At 40.8% G+C, this 16,154-nt stretch overlaps 1 protein-coding gene across 3 annotated transcripts in view; it reads right to left on the bottom strand.

Moving 5' to 3' along the window:
- The window catches only part of zgc:158464 (uncharacterized protein LOC791139 homolog), a 103,059-nt gene that overhangs the window by 12,828 nt on the left and 74,077 nt on the right, over positions 1–16,154 (bottom strand). The window contains exons 3-4 of one of the 3 annotated variants that reach the window (XM_040132330.1): positions 15,298–15,516; positions 4,882–5,028 (exon numbers count right to left, since the gene is read on the bottom strand). In XM_040132330.1, the coding sequence (XP_039988264.1) occupies positions 4,882–5,028; positions 15,298–15,516 (366 nt within the window). Of the gene's footprint in view, positions 1–4,881; positions 5,029–14,409; positions 14,509–15,297; positions 15,517–16,154 lie in introns of all 3 variants that reach the window. The other 2 variants (XM_040132338.1, XM_040132349.1) reach the window with 2 other exon arrangements.

The following is a 16,154-nucleotide window of genomic DNA, read 5'->3' as shown; positions in this document are numbered from 1 at the left end:
GTTACCTGCTCCTTTTCAAATCCAGATTTCACATGAAAACATATGATCAGCTAAAAAATGAATAAGTGTTATATAGATTTAACTAGCAGTTTCCCATCTTTTTGGTTTGTGGGCCCTTACAAAAAAGTGGTGTCCGGTTGGGCACCCTTGACACATGTAAAATTATGCAAAGTTTCACACACACAAAAAAAAAAAAAAAATCAAGGATTTAAGAGAAGTTTAAAAGATACTGAGTTTGTGTGGCAGAACTTTGTTTTTTTTTTTTTTTTCATTTTTCCTACCCCATTAAGAATTTCACAACCCCTCAGATTTATCTTCTGACCTTCTGGAGGGAGCCCCAGTCCTACATTGGGAACCACAGGAGGAAACTATGTGTATAAAATAATTAAAAGTTTTTTGAAGATCAAATGCTTTTTTTTCCTTTTGATTCTTTAGGGAAATTTTGCAGATAATACTTCTACACTTTTACTTGAGTAAATTTTGGATGACAGACTTTCACTGGTAAAGGAGTATTTTTACTACGGTGTATTAGGACTTTCCCTAAAGTAAAGGATCTGAGTACTTCTCCCAACACTGCCTGTGAGGGAACATGATCCAACAGCATTTATAGATGTTGAGAGAGAAAGCTGTTGTTTCAGCTCCAACCACAAGGAGCTCCCCTTCACCTCCACACTCGACTCCAGGTTGAACTCGCCGGCCTTGAGCTCACTGATGCATTTCCCTAAACATAAACTCATGGAAATGATTATTCCAAATGACTCCAACTACCGTTGTTATCTTGGACCCTGCACTTCTGTTCGTTATTGGGCTAAGGCTGAGTCTTAAAATGACAGCCAAATTGTACTGTTGCATGACAGCTGGGTAAATTGCGGCTCTAACCTCAGACTCGCGGAAGACTATGAGCTCAAGCTTCGCTTCCTCAGGGCCTGATGCTTGGACGATAGGCAGTCAAATGATGCTCCTGCGCAGCAATTAAGTCCGCATGAAAGACGTCATTAGTTCTCGACTTTTACATTCAGTCCATTCGAGCGACATGCTCACTGCTGGGAATACAGTGCGATTAGGATGAACATACAGTATGTGTGTAAGGGTGAGAAATAGTGTTTCCATGGAAACTGACCAAGGGGAAAAGGGAGATGCATGTTTGCTCTGCTCATCTCCGTCAACACTGACAGATCACAAAATGAAGACACAGCCAATTGCTCTCTCTCCCTCTTTCACTTTCAACTTCTCTTCCTGATTACATGTCTGGCCCTTCCACTGTTTCTCTTCCTCACCTTCTCTTCTGATCTTTCCATCCCAAACTCTCTGGGCCTGTCTCTCTGACTCGCTCTATCTTTTTCTCTGCGTTTTTACACGTCAAGGACATAAAAATATAGAGAGAAAGGGACTGCGGAGGAATGTCTCCACTGTTTCCTGATGGTCTTAAAGCAGGGCTACTAGTCAGTCACTGATTAAGTCTGTTCCTGCAACAAAACTGTTAAACTTTACCTGATTACATTATACGACCATATATAAATTATACTCAAAACATTCTGAGGTTTTCTTTTTTAGTTCACCAGTGATCTAAACATACAATTCTGGAAAAGGTATCTGGTATTGTGGCAAAAGAGTGAATGTTGCTATCTTGGCTTCCCCACACCGTCCATCTCTCAGTGTATCTACAGCCCACTCAACCATCCGCCTGACCTCAGCTCTTCACATTTCTTCCATTCTCCCAGTGCCCACACTAATTCCTCCTTTTCCCTGAATTCAACACAATCAGTACTTTCTTTGACCTTGATTAAACCCTTTTTCCTCCTCCACCTAGAAAGGGTTGAGTGGCTATTCTCAGTGGAGCTCACCCCGTCAACCTTTCCTGTCAGAGCTGAGACTTTTTCCAAAGGCAGAGTGCATAGTTCTACAATAAGAGTATTACCCTGAAGAGAGCCTCCAAACTAAACAAAAGCTATCATTTTATTTGCTCAAGTGTGAATGGTGCCATGTCTGCTTTTATTGCCAGCCGTCTCAGCTGGCAATAAACCAGCACTAGCTTCAAACTGTTGTAGAATTATGTTTTAAGGCTGAATATCAGTGGGAGTCAACCAAACTCATTCCCTTTTCATTTTCTCGAGTCCACAGTCTGAGACAAGGCAGCAAAGAGATTGACGAGAGGACTGGACCACAGGAGAACAAAGGCCCTGAGAGGCAGCTTAGGAAAGACAGGAGCGTGCACATATATCCAAGCGAACACACACAAAGACAGTAGGTAAATGTGCAGGGGCATCTGTGTGTGTGTTGTCAGTATTGTTGCTTGTAAAGTGCAGCAAATAAGCAAATCTGTGTATCAGATTGAACTGTCAGTCAGCCGGTGTCTGATGGTTAAAAGACCTGCCCCCTTCAGGAACATAGCTTCCTTCAGAGAGCTCTATTAAAAAAAACAAAACAAAAAAAAAAAAAAAACAGAGGAGGTTGGGGAAAGAGAGTGTGTGAGAGAGTGAGATGATTGGCTAGGGACACAGATAAACACAGAGGTCAAAATGACATTTCCATGATTACACTGCGACCAAAACAACATGAAGTGCCGCAATGTAATGCAGCAGAGCACAGCAAGGCATAGCGTAACACGGCACAATAGAAAACAAAAATAATGCCATAAGAACTCAAATAAGAAAATACTATAAAATAGATCAGTAAGACTTTTCAAGGGTGTAACTCTCCTCACTCTTAATAGGCTTGTTTTCCCTGCAGAGCAAACAACACTGCACAGCCACAATAGAGCCACAAGACCAAAAATGTCGTTACATTTATCATAGAGGCTTATGAACAACCAGACTACTCCTTTCGCCCTTATGCACACTCTCCTGCACAAATTCCTCCAATTAAGCTGGCTAATTAATTCTCATTTACTAATGGCTCTCCCATCAAAAAGGATGACTAGTCTGAGGGGCAAAGCGAGCCATCGACCACAAATTGTGAGGTAAAAAATTAAGTTTTTCCGCTAGGACGTGTGAAATGGTTAACAGGTCTGCATCTCATTAGAATGCACTACATACTGAAAATAGTGCTCTGCGTGGTATAATATCCCAGGAACTGGTACCTTGAAATAAATCACTTGCTTTTATGCTGATATTAATTACGTGCATCGGGAACTCAAATAATGATTTGTTGGATGTCTTTTAATAATATATTTTTAGAGTCTAGAAGTTTAATCTCTGATGATTCCACCATCTAGGAATATACTTTGTTCTTTTAAATAAATCCCAAAATGATAATTAGGTTTTTCAAAGACAAAGGGATGAGCCCCCAACGTGTCAGCTAGTAGTTCTATTTTAAATTAAATCTGGATATCTTTTAGTTTTTATTTTTTATTTTTTTTTTTGGTCTTCTAATTGTAGATTAGATGAAGGAGAAGGTAGGAGAAATGCTTCAAAGTGTGGATAATTAAATCATGTCAAAAAACAAAGCAAAAAGCTTTTCATTATGCTTAGACAAAAGTGGCCTCCATTTTTACTTTATGTAGATGTAATATTTGGCCTGTCAAGCCTCATTTAAATTTCGGTAATGAGGTTGAAAAAATAAGACAGATTTCCCTGAACTGTAATGGATAATTTTTTTTTTCCTGGTCTATATTACAGCGAAGCACAACAGTGTTTATAAACACATACAGACCCTTAGATGTTTACCCTGGCTGAGCCAGTCTTGAGTATGTAAGCAATCCTGTGTATAATGGATGAGTAATGTCTTGGTTTGTGACTAAGGGTCTGTCTGTACACTGAGGTCAAGAGAGTGTATTGTAACTGTATTCACAGGGGTCGTTGAGGCCATCAGCCCCCCCTGTGTCTGCCAAAGTGACCTTTGACCCCAAAGATGCAGAGTGGGGCCATACTAGCTCAGACAGAGAAAGGATCACTTTACAGCTAGACGCCAATCTTAAACCCATTCACATCACAGGGGGAACCAGAACCTTTCCCATGGATTTATGGACATAAATCAACTCCTTGCCCTGTCCTCGCCTACAGCACACAGCGGTGTCCTCTTACATGGCCTCACTCTAAGTCTTTCCACTCTGCCAGGGGAAATCCCATTCCTGGCATTCGTTCTTCTACATGTCCTTCTTTTCCCTGGGTAATTACAGCAGTCAGAGTGTAAGTGTGTGTAATGGCTTCAAAAATCAACTAAAGGCTCCATTGGTTAAAAATAGATGAATTACTTGTCCATTGTGTTTGATAAGATGATAAATATGGCTAAACCTGAGGTGAAGAGACTCAAGTCAAAAACTGAAACTGCCTCAAATGAGTTTGGTTTTTCAATTCGTGTAAGCCACTTGTAGAGAAAAGCGGGCCAGAGGGACATCTGGGAGGGTTATGACTATGTTGACAAGAGGAAATGGGGTTCACAGCAAATGGCAATTACGCAGGCAGAAGGCAGTTCAGCACAATTAAAACTAATGAGCCTTCAGTCCTAAAACATGCACAAGAGTTAGTGATTTTCTGCCACATGTAATCCAGATGGAAAAGTACAGCCATTACAGAGCTAATACCTGAAGTCATATTATACAGTGCCTCTAAAAAAAGGTGAACTCTTTAAGTAAGTACTCACTGTCCAGCAAAATTTAAGGGAATGCTTTCACATAATGCGTATGCAACCTATCACACTTAAGTGCTACTGATTTAGTGGGAGCGCACACACACTCCTCACTGTTCAAAGCGTTCACTGATGAAATCAGATAAGACAGAAAGATAGCCACACTGAAGGACGATGTTGGATGGATGCACAGATGGATGGGAAGAATGGATGGACAGATGGAAAGATGGACTGTTGGACGGATGGCTGGACAGACAGACCAAAGGGGGGAGGGGGTAACTGATGGGAAAGACACTGGACGACACCAACACCCACCATGGTGGTGCTGGTCACAGCTCGTCTGTCCTGGCGAGGGCTGAGCTGTCTGGGAGGGAGACTCCAGCTCCTCCACCAGGGGAGGGCTGGTGTTGAGTTGCCCGACAGGAGGGGGCCATGGTAGGTCCTTGATCACTTTAATCTCTACTGCAAGCGTTGCCCAAATCACCAGAGGAGAGGTCGAGGGAAGGAGAAGACAGTAACAAGAGGCATAAATGAACAACGACAGAGGGAGTGAGGAAAGGGAATCAATGACAGAAAACAGAGGGAAGAGAAAGAGAAAAGGAAGAAGGGGTAAGTGAAAAATAGATAAGAGCATAAGATGCCAGCATTGCGGCAAAGAGCTGGTGTATATTGTGATCCAAGAATCAGCAGCAGCTTTAGACTAGAAATGGAAGGAATAGAACAGGACTGAAAAGAAAGATAAGTTAGTTCTAAAAGTCAGGTTCGGATTTGATAGCTGGTTCCACTTTGGATTAAGTTCCAGGCTGATTAAAACACACATTTGGCTAAAGAACTGAGGCCTGATAGTTACATTAGGGATCTCAAAGATTTCATATTCAGTATACAGATTTAATTCTGGACTCAAACTCAATACAATGTTATTCAACCCCAGCCCTACCAGAAGAGCTAGGCCCTTGGGCCTTCCCCTCTCTGTTGCCACGACATTAACTATCATCAGAACCAAGACCCAGTCTGACTAACTTTAGACTCACCTTGGTATACATAGACCTCCTAGAAACATGCAAAGCAAAGTTCCGAATCCCTACTTTTACTTCTGAGTAATGCATGATCTGCTGTATGACAGAGGCAGGCCCAAATAATGCAATGATGTGCCTTAAAGGTACAGACTATAAAATAAAAAGCTGCCTAGAGCTCAGCTACCGACAGTCACTGATACAGTACATCAGTACACAGCCTGCTGTTCTTCTTAGTGCTCAGTATGAAAAAAAGACCTTAGGCTTCTCTTAAGATAAACAACAATGTAGACAACATCCTTCACTGGAACAAAGCTCAGAGCAATCAATCCTGGTAGTGGACACTCCCCCTTAAATGATGTCCAGTCAGGGTATTACCAGGGTAAATGGAACGCTCTTGCAAAAGCAAATCTGTCACTGAGGAAGGGCTACTTGTTAAACGGCTGAGGATACGTAAAAAATGGGATGGAGAGGGGAATGTATTTTCGTCATCCAAGCGAAAGCTAGTGTTAGAAGCCAAGGCTAATAAAACACATAGCCCAGCATTAGCAGCTTTGGAGAGTTATTCTATGTTCCTTTGGGTGTTAAGATTGTATTTCTATGAGTGTTATATACAATGTTTTTTTATATCTATGTCCAAACACAGATCTTCCAACAAGGCAACTCATAATGTTATTAAGAATAATTTAATGCCACTGTCCATGGTGCTGGAGATCTTACTGCAGTGGGTGAAAGTAAGGAAAAGAAACTAATTTCATTGTGATTTCTGGTTGCTGTCTGGTTGCTACGTACGGAAGACAATGCCCTTAAGCATATGTTAAGAAGCCTCATAAACAGTGACAGTTCTTACTGTATAAGCTTCCTAAAAGGAGAAGAAAGAACAAACAATGCAGGTGTTGCCCTTTCAATTAGCCCAAAATTTCTATAAGAACACTAAGCGAGATCAAAAAAACAAAAGTAAGAACACAGGAAAAGATATTAAAACTTACAATAAAATATCAAGAAATGTGGATATATGAGATTTAGCCCGATGTAACTCCAGAAGAAGTAAAGGCTGAATTAGACTGAAATGAAACTATGGGTTAACATTGGCAAGAAAACCCTTCAGTCGTGGCCTACACTTCTATCCATCAAAGTGCTCTGAAATCATCAGTGTGACAGCTATACTGCACATCAGTCATGTAAGGGTGATGATGGCCTTATTTGACACGGGAGGACGTTGACAAATAGGAGGTGAACAGCAGCAGATTGGCAAATGCAAATTAGCCAGCACATAGTGAATACAGGGACATTTTGTGACACATCAATAAGTTGGTGGAGACTTAAAAGATGTTTTTTTTCTCTGAAACCTGGGTTTTGTTTTTGTTATTTTGCTCATTATGCCTATTGGTTATAACATTTATTGTTTGCCATATGATAATTACCAAGAAAATGTTAATACTGTATATTTTAGTTAAGGGCTCAAGATTGGTATTACGTCAGTATCTACCATTGACTTTTACTTAAATTTATGACAGCAATATTTTTGTCAGATTTTTACAGTCACATTTTGATTCAGAGTAACACCACATCCTCTAAAGAGAGTTGACTAAAGTGCTACTTCAGCTGCTTAAGATTAAAATAATGCAGCTGTATTTATAACCATTAGTGTGTCATTGTATTTTATTGGCTGGTATACAGGCTGGCTTTCAGTGGGAGGATGAGTGTAATTTTATGGACTTGTCTGTCTTCCATCTTGCAAGAAACTGCAGCGCGGTGGTGGTACAGGACATGCTAATGAGAAGCAATATCTGCAAGCTAGATGAAGGGGAAAACTGGAGAATATTCAGTCCAACAAGCAATTAAATAGCTGGGACAGCAGTGTCAGGGGGCTAATCTAGAGGAAGGTGGCTGGAAGAAGGAGCTGCTTGCTGTCTTTCCTAATGACTGAGGTGTGGGGTGGTGGAGCGGTGGGGATGGAGGATGGGGAATGGAGACAGAAGGTCAGAAACTCTGGAAGATAATATAACTTCCTCTACTTTTGGGTGAAGTAGGGGACTCTCTTCCTATGAGATTAAAAGCGTAATACTCATTTCACATTGCAGATTAGCGTGTAATTGTTTGGGGAGCAGAAGACTGCCTGCACTCAGCAGCCTCACAGTGAGGATGAGGAGACAATGTGGGCGAGTGTGGCTCTGTTTCGCTTGGTTGCACAGCTGAATAATAGCATTTAGCACTGTGAAAATTATGGTAAACGGATTCAACAGCCAGGTGTTTTGTTTTTGCGAAACTTTGGGTGACTGGAATTTCCCGCACCTTTTAACGTATTCAAAACTACTGCCAGTCCCAAGGCCCCTCTTGAATAATCATTGACTCTAGATACAATGTTGCCTCATGGATGAGTGCATCTTTGCACTTTGTAGCATTCTATGACGACAAATTCAGTGACAAATTTCAAATTTAGGACTAAGGTGACAGTAGCAGTCGCCTACAGATTGACCCCGAGGCTCATCATACTGCCACAGGCATTTTCATATATCTTCCCCATCACACTGCCCTCTGTGAAACATATACAGTGCCAAATAACTGTAGACAGCTTTAGCGGTTGATGTGGATTTCCGCAGATTACCAGCTCTGTGGGTGGCACTTGATAGTTTTTGTGAACCACAGGCTAAGTGTTTTAGAAGCTGGATTTGAATATCAGGTAGAAAATGTGCTAATTTTAAAGCACTTTGAGAGGAGCTACAAAAATGGACTGTCTAAAGAAAACATATGATTATTCTCCTCAGTTTGGAATTCTGATTCTGATCATTGTAATTAATGGCAGCGGTGTTTGTATTTTACTTTCTTGAAAGAGAACACACAGAGAATCTTGCAGAGCCTAATGACTATTTCTGAAGGGATATGTAAATATGTCCAAAGATTACTACACCTTTGCCATCTAATCTGATTGCATTCGGATCAATATGCAATCTCTCATCTGCATAATCCCCAATCCATATTAGTAGACAATGCCTCCTGTTGACGTAGGATTAGAGGCTAAATCAACAAAGTACCTGTCACTCATGTGTTAACTACACAAACATGGCCATTATTAGAACTTTGAATTGGAAAATCCAAAACAGCTTCATGTGTCACTCACATGTACAACAAGTTTTGGATGAGTGGGATGTTGGCAGGATGTCACCTGGACTAAACACCACCAGTATGAGGACCAGCATTCAGTAAGCTGGAGTGTAAATGCTAGAGCTAATTAATTATTTGCTGTGCAGCTATGTTGACAGTACAGTTCAACAAAAGAACAATGGGCAACGGTCCTTTTTTTTTTTTTTTTTAATATCAGAGTTTACCCTCCCTTTTTTCCTCCAGGAGGAATTCCTATTTTTAAAGCCAGATATTTGTTTACCCAGGCTTTTCATTAGCCCATGGCACTTCATCTCTGTAAACAGTGCAGCACCATAAATCACCAGCTATACTTGTTTCCACCAACGGCATTTAATTTAGTTCTGCTTAATTTGGTTGACTAATTGCATGCATATTCAGAACAAGCTGGAAGATTGTGATGTTTATACCGCACATTATGAGCAGAAGAGCTCGGAACACGAAACCAGCCTCCTCTGAAGACGTGTTTGTTCCATCAGCACCCGAATCATTGCAGATAACAACTGTGTAATGCTAAGGGGGAAAGTGAAATGCCACCTCATAATTCTCTGCACACTGTATCCGTCACATTATACGGTCCGGCTATCTTTCAAAGCACAGATCTGGTTTGAAAGACCATGTGTTCGTATTAAAGAACAAAAGTGGCACAGAAAATGATGTGATAGAGATGAGATGACAGCTAGGCCTTTTCCTTGCGCTTCTATAAAGAGAGAGAAGGGAGAGATGGGTGAGTGACGGCCGGCCAGCAGGAGCTTCCAGACTTTGTGAGGGAGGTTTACAGTGCTGTTGTGTGTGTCCAATGTGTGTGAGGGAAGATAACACCCGTGGCAGCACCCAGAGAGCACCCAGAGAAAGATGGCAGGACACATTTGAGGCTCATGAAAGAAGGCTGTCAGGAAGGTTATCAGCAGGGTGTTGCAGTAGAGGCCTGGAGGATGAGACAGAGCTGCGGAGTGACAGATATCTCTCGGGGAAACTGGATCATCCAAGCAGAGAGAGAGAGAGAACCATGGCACCAACAAAACAGCTGGCTTTAACCCTAGTGCAAAACCAGTGCAGGACTGTAACTAAATCAATTATTTATTTTAGGACATTAGACATGAGCCTCAGATTTCTGGGTCGTTAAGCCCATGAAGAATTCATTAAAAACACCATGAAGCTCCCCAAGGCCTGAGGGAGCAAGCAACAGCACCTTCTCTTATCTCCCGTGTTAAATGCATGGCACCCTGCTGGCCAGGAGCCAAGTGAAAGGAGTTACTAGCAGGTAACAGAGGGCAAAGAGATTAAGTAACAAGGGCTCTTGATCCCCTTCCTGCTGTGACGAGGTTCAGGTTTCTGACGGTGGCGTGTCTATGTCTGGGTGTGTGAGTTAGCGTGCCACGTGCATAACCAAAGCATACAGGCTTAAAGTGATGGACGTGCAAGCACACTCTCTCTTGCCCTCACATATAGGCTTCTTCACGTGGTCAAATTCTAATGTGTCTTCCTCTCTCTTCACCTGCAGGCTCATCCATCACCTACCCAGCAGCCAGAGGGAGGCTGAAAAGAGGCTGCGGCAAGTGTGTGTGTTCATTCGGGCGGGGGGGGGGCACCAGCGAGGATGAGTGATTAACCAAACCGCAAGTACACAGCCTCCCAGCACCCTAACAAGGCAGGGAATTTACATTCCATTGCATACCTGTCAGGAGATAGCCCAACAGTGAAAAATAACACCAGACCGCGTGTTGGGAAGAGGTGAACATGCAGGCAGTGATAGGGACAGCTGAGTAAAAGGGCTGTAGTCGGGAGCATTAGTCTGCTCTCCTTCCCGCATCATTAATGAAGACAAATAGTCTTATATGCAGATTGTATTATTGTGTTATACCAAGAGGGAGGATGAAGGCAACACTTGCTACTTATTTAATCCCTTTTCTTTTTACACCCACTCCCCAGTTTAGTAAGGTTGTGCATCTTTTTTCATTATCTCTTAATACATGGTTTGCAGACACTTTCATTTCCCACATAATTGTTGAAATGTAAACTGTGAGGGTTTTGATGTGCGCCCGAAAGTGCCTCCAAAATCCAAACAGTGAACAGTAACATTAGTCACTGGTATTACACAGTCATAAAGTGCTTCAACAACTATACATCAACAACTGAGGTAAATTGCCCTTTAGAAACATAACAATACACGGAGCTATAGTTAGACTGGCTTTAAAAGAGGCCGTCTGCCGACAGAAGGGCTTGAATCAGGTCTGAAATTGCTTAATTGCTTGCAACTTAATTTTTGAGATCTGGGGACACAGAAACACCACCACACCGGAGACAATTTCTCTAAACAACATGAGTAGTGAGACAAACCTACAAGTTGTTAACAAATCTCCAGTTCAACCACGTTATCTACAATAATTGGCTACTGGCAATGAGCTAAAGTAAAGTGTACACAGAATTTTGTAAAACAGTATAATAATGTTATCATCCGTTGCGTAGAACAACTGCTGTAAGCTAGAGCCAGAGCCATTTAGGGTGCACAGTTTGGGAAATATAAAATTTGCATTTAATTTCTCTTGCAAATAGGTGGTTTAGATAAAGTGGCTTAACTGCGGATTTGCTCGACTTTTTCTGTCTATCTGTCAATAAAAATAAGACAATTTTTTTCTTAATATAATAGATAAATATCCATACATTTTCTTTTTTGTTTCTAGTTTCACATCTCAATGTAAATTCATGACCAATGACTAGTTTTCCTGAAGAGAGCTCCAACAACTAAAAAAGTTCAGAAAATTGTATCTCTCAAAATGGCCCTGCCGTGAAAAACCAAAATATCTAGTTACAGGATCAACTAAAGAATGTAAAATATAAAATAAGACTCTTAACCAACCCTGAAATCAAAACCCAACCTGGATTCCACAGCTACTAGAGCAAACATGTCCAGGCGTCTCACGTTTTTACATTAAGCCCTCGACCTTATGACTCGAGTCTAAAATTTCATCAACTGTACGTAACCCTACTTTGAGTATGGAGTATGCAAGACAATTCAATACTGCCACTATGAGACGTGAAATTTTAAAGGATGAAATTCATCGTCAGTAACAGTAGTGTTATCAAACAGCTGTTCATCCAGATGTTTAGGATGGGGATCTCCAGGATCAGGGTAACCTTGCAAAATCTGAAAATATACTCTTAAGTCGAGTCTTAAAACAGTCCCAAGAGGGATGACACAGGGATGACTTATGAACAATGATGCGATTGTCAGCAGTCCTAAAGAACTTGCTCACAAGTGCACTTAAATGCCGAAGCAGAGTATAATTTCTTGACATTGGAGGTAAGCTGGTTGCAATGATCAGAGCATTGAGTGTAGGCACACAAGCTCAAACCTTGAAAGGTGGGAAACTTTCTCTAAGCCTCTTGATGTCTGGATCCAAAGCCAGGCTACAAAAGCAACAAGCCTGTGTTGACAAGGCTTGTCCAAGAGACGTCTTTCTCATCTTTCTTCCTTTTTCTGTCCTCCAAATGGTGGGGAATTATTTCTGCCTGAATTAAACATAACACAGAATGAAGACGTGCAATAAATCAAAGTACTTTATGGTCTGCAGCTTTCTTCTTTGAAAGACAACTTAAAGACTTATCTCTCCAATTCCGAGCCAACACTTTGACATCCAATGGAAATTAAATTAATCATCATCAAAAGAGGGTTGTTGTGTGTAAAGGGGAGTTGAAAGAGGGATGTGTGAGTAAATAGTGCCCTAAACAAACTCTTCTGGGTGCTGCTTGACAGAAAAAATAATGAGGGAGAGAAGCAAAGTGATTAAGAATGCAGCATCCCTTATTTAACTAATCGCTGGCAGAGGCAGAACAGTGTGACTCCTATGACGACCTTAGTGCCTAGAATACAGAGAAGTAAGCAAGAAACAGGAAATAAGTGACAAAAAGTTGGGAAAACATAGAAAGATGATGTATGAATAGATAGACATACGATATGTAGTATTTACATACATTATAGTATCGCAGTTTGATTTGAGTCTGCCCAAACACGAATAATCTCTTTGTAAATCAGAGCTGCTGCCACAATGTAAATGAATCCATCTTTCATGTAATTTTATTTTTTTACTCAGTGTTAAAATATTCTAAACAAGCCAAAAATCACATACTGTCTTTCAGTTAGGAGGTGGACTGTTATAATCATCATCACTTGCAGGTATGGACTAAATGTTCTTCAGCCGCTTTTTCTTCTTCCACAAATGAGATTCATGAGCTTGCTACCATTTAATGTCACATTAATTACTTTACGCATATTTAAACATGTTAAATATTAAAGTGAAGTACACTTCAGCATCATCTCTGTCTCTCTCCGCTCTACTGCAGCAGCTGTTGCTATGGCTCACCCTGTCAATCAAACAGAAATTCAACCTACATGTGAACTATCATTGGGTTATTCCGATAGTTTTGGATAGTAACGTTAACATCTACAAACACAGGCCATCTGGAAATCAAATTCTGATGCTATATTTTTTTTTTAAGATGTCATCAGGGAAGATTTACTAAGGCTAATCCACCAACAAGGAAATAGTGACTGTGAGCTCACAGAATTTTTGTTTGAGACATTTATTAGATCCACCTCCAAATCTCTAAAGCAGTTGCCAGTGAATCCACCAGCACTACTGCCAGCACTACACTAGGGATAAATCGCGCTCTCAATCTTTGTATTGTAACCAATTTTGCTTTACTGAAATGCCATGTAAATGCTATGCAGTGTTCCCAAAGCACACAGACAGGAAATTAGGAGATGACTGAAATAGAGAAATATCTAGAAATAATGATAAAAGTATAAAAAAGTTTCTATTTTCATTTAGCGCCTCACTCTGTGAAATGTTATTTACACTTCTATAAAGCTCAATTACTCTTCCAAGTGTAAAAACCAAATTACATACTTGGCAACTTGTTTCCTCAACTGTAAAGCTAAATGAGCCTTCAGGCCATGCAAGTTTGCTTCTTTCTTTCACCTGTAATTAAAAAAAGAAATGGCTCTTTCATTGATGATTTACTCATTCTGATGTTATTGTGCAGAATAAACTTTCACACTCAAGAATTTCTGAATCTTAAACCAAATAAAACTAAATTAAAAAAATACTTTCATAGTGGAAGTACACCTAAGCTAAAATCTTATGAATCATGCTCATTTAAATGTTTGTTCTTGGTAACACTTGCAAACCTAAGTTCATGCCTTGAATGCAATGTTCTCCAGCTGGGCTCTTTTTGTTCACTGGTTGGTTGGTGTGTTCGTTTGTGTCTTTTTATGCGGAAGGGAAACATAGTGTGAGCTTTGTACACTGGGCAGTGCAGAAGACATCACTTAGACAAACTGATACACCCATCACCACATCACCCCTTCTTCTGAGCACCAAGAAGTGTTACTGCACTTATTGCACTTGTTACACTCTTGTGTTCACTGAAAGACCAGTAGCATCCTGATAATGTCTTTCTAATCTGGTAGGTTTTATTTTGAGAAAATGAGAATTCAGGGCTCACGTCATCATTTTCACAGTATGTAACATCAATTTTAATCACATATTTAACCTAGGTGCTGAGGATTTAAGTAACAAATAAACCTCAAACCACAAGGTTCAGTGCAGCCCAGGCATCACTGTCACAGCTCTAACATATAAACAGGTAGACAAAAGACCCTCCCCAGCCCCGTTGCCACTGGTACCTGTGAGGGATTTAGAGGTGCAGTCCTTTCTTCTGTGGGGACCTGATCCAGTGCCACTTACAGAGCCCTCGTAGCTAATGCAGTCATAACAAAGCAGAGCTGTTCAAGGATAAAAAAGAAAAAAATATCAAGAGAAAAGGGGCGATGAAAAATAGATTCAAGGGTCACTGATTTTCTTTACTCAGTTAAAAGGCTTGGCTTTTTTTTTTTGATTTGGGTTGCATATTTATATTCCAAAGCCGTATTCTTTCCAGGAACAGCCCTGTTTGATGTTATGGCTGTGTTAGCCATGCTGAAGCTCTCAAGACACAGTGACTACCTGCACCTACATGCACCTGCAAAACAAACCATGCCCCCCACCCAGCAGCATAGATATCAACTTTAAACAGACAGCAGTTGGATCAAAACACCACATAGTACACTGGACACCTGCAAATGAAATTAGCGGGTGCTTTAACGGAGGAAAAAAAGAAGTGTTAACAAAGTTAAAAGCAGCAGCAGCAGCAGCAGCAGCAGAACAAGAAGAACCCTCAGACCTGACAGAAGGCATAATGAAATTTGTTAGAGCTGGAAAAACAGACACCTGGGTTAGTTAAGCAGAAAAGAAACAGTTTCAGATTTAATTGTGTTAAAAGCTCGAAATTTAACTAGGGCCCTTACTGAAATGCAACTGAATTTGAACATAAGCAGATTCACTGTCTGGGCTTTTGACATCATAACTAAGAGTATGCAACAGTAAAGCTGAAACACTTTGCAATTTTTTTAAAGTTAAAATGTATTTTCATTTCAATTAGGATGCAGAAAGCTTGTTTTCTGTCTGTTTTAAGAACAGCTGTACTGATCATGTAAGAAAGAGTAAAACAGGGAAGCTGTGTATTTTTTACGTACCTGCAAACGCTTTGGAAATCCTCTCCTTTTTCCACTCCCAGGGCTGGTCGTACTCCTCGGGGGGTCGCTCGTCGTCCTGGGGCAGTCGGCTTTCCCTTGGGCAGCGCGAGCGTTCAGGGTCTGAGTCGCCACCATTTTCAGCTGGCTCATATGGCGTGTCGTACAATGGCAGCTGCCTCACAGGTCCTTCCTTAGGCCCTCGTCCACCAGATCGTATTTCTACAAACAAGGAGAAAGACTCGTCATTAATAGTAGGTCTCCGAAGAAAAACTTTGTAGATGAAAACGGCCCAGTGGGGAAGAACACTGTCAGCATATGAGAAATGAAGATTTATGAGCAAAGATGCACTTACAAGACACTAGCGCAACACATTTTGTAAAGCCTGACTTGCACATTTCTTGTATAGCATACAGTATGATAAATGTGAGAAGATATTTAAACTGTTTTGACTGGGAGACACAATAGCTTCATAGTCACAGTTTCAGCTACATTGTTATTATATGGCTGGAATCACAGCTAATGACATAAGTTTGGAGACACACTGGCACAAATAGCATCGCCTTGCAGGCTAATCCATTGAATTTACTCAGAAAGCACCTATAAGCCCAGTAAGTCTCTCACTTTTTATGGCTGGTAATGAACATTTTTGGGCATTACAGAATAAATGCACAATGGGCAAAAGTGAGAAATAAGCTCAGAGTATGTATTAATTGATAAAAATTAAGGTAAGTTGTAAATTGTCCCATGAAGCTGTCCAAAAGATGCCCAGTGTTGTATAGCCTTTAGAAAAAAGTGATCTTGATCTCAAACCTCATGTTTGTTTCTACTGCAGTTGATGGATATACAGTATTTATCCA

Source organism: Xiphias gladius, chromosome 1, assembly GCF_016859285.1.
Source record: "Xiphias gladius isolate SHS-SW01 ecotype Sanya breed wild chromosome 1, ASM1685928v1, whole genome shotgun sequence".
Lineage (NCBI taxonomy): Eukaryota > Metazoa > Chordata > Actinopteri > Istiophoriformes > Xiphiidae > Xiphias > Xiphias gladius.
Note: the sequence above shows the minus strand (reverse complement) of the source record. Positions and strands in the feature narration are given on the sequence as shown.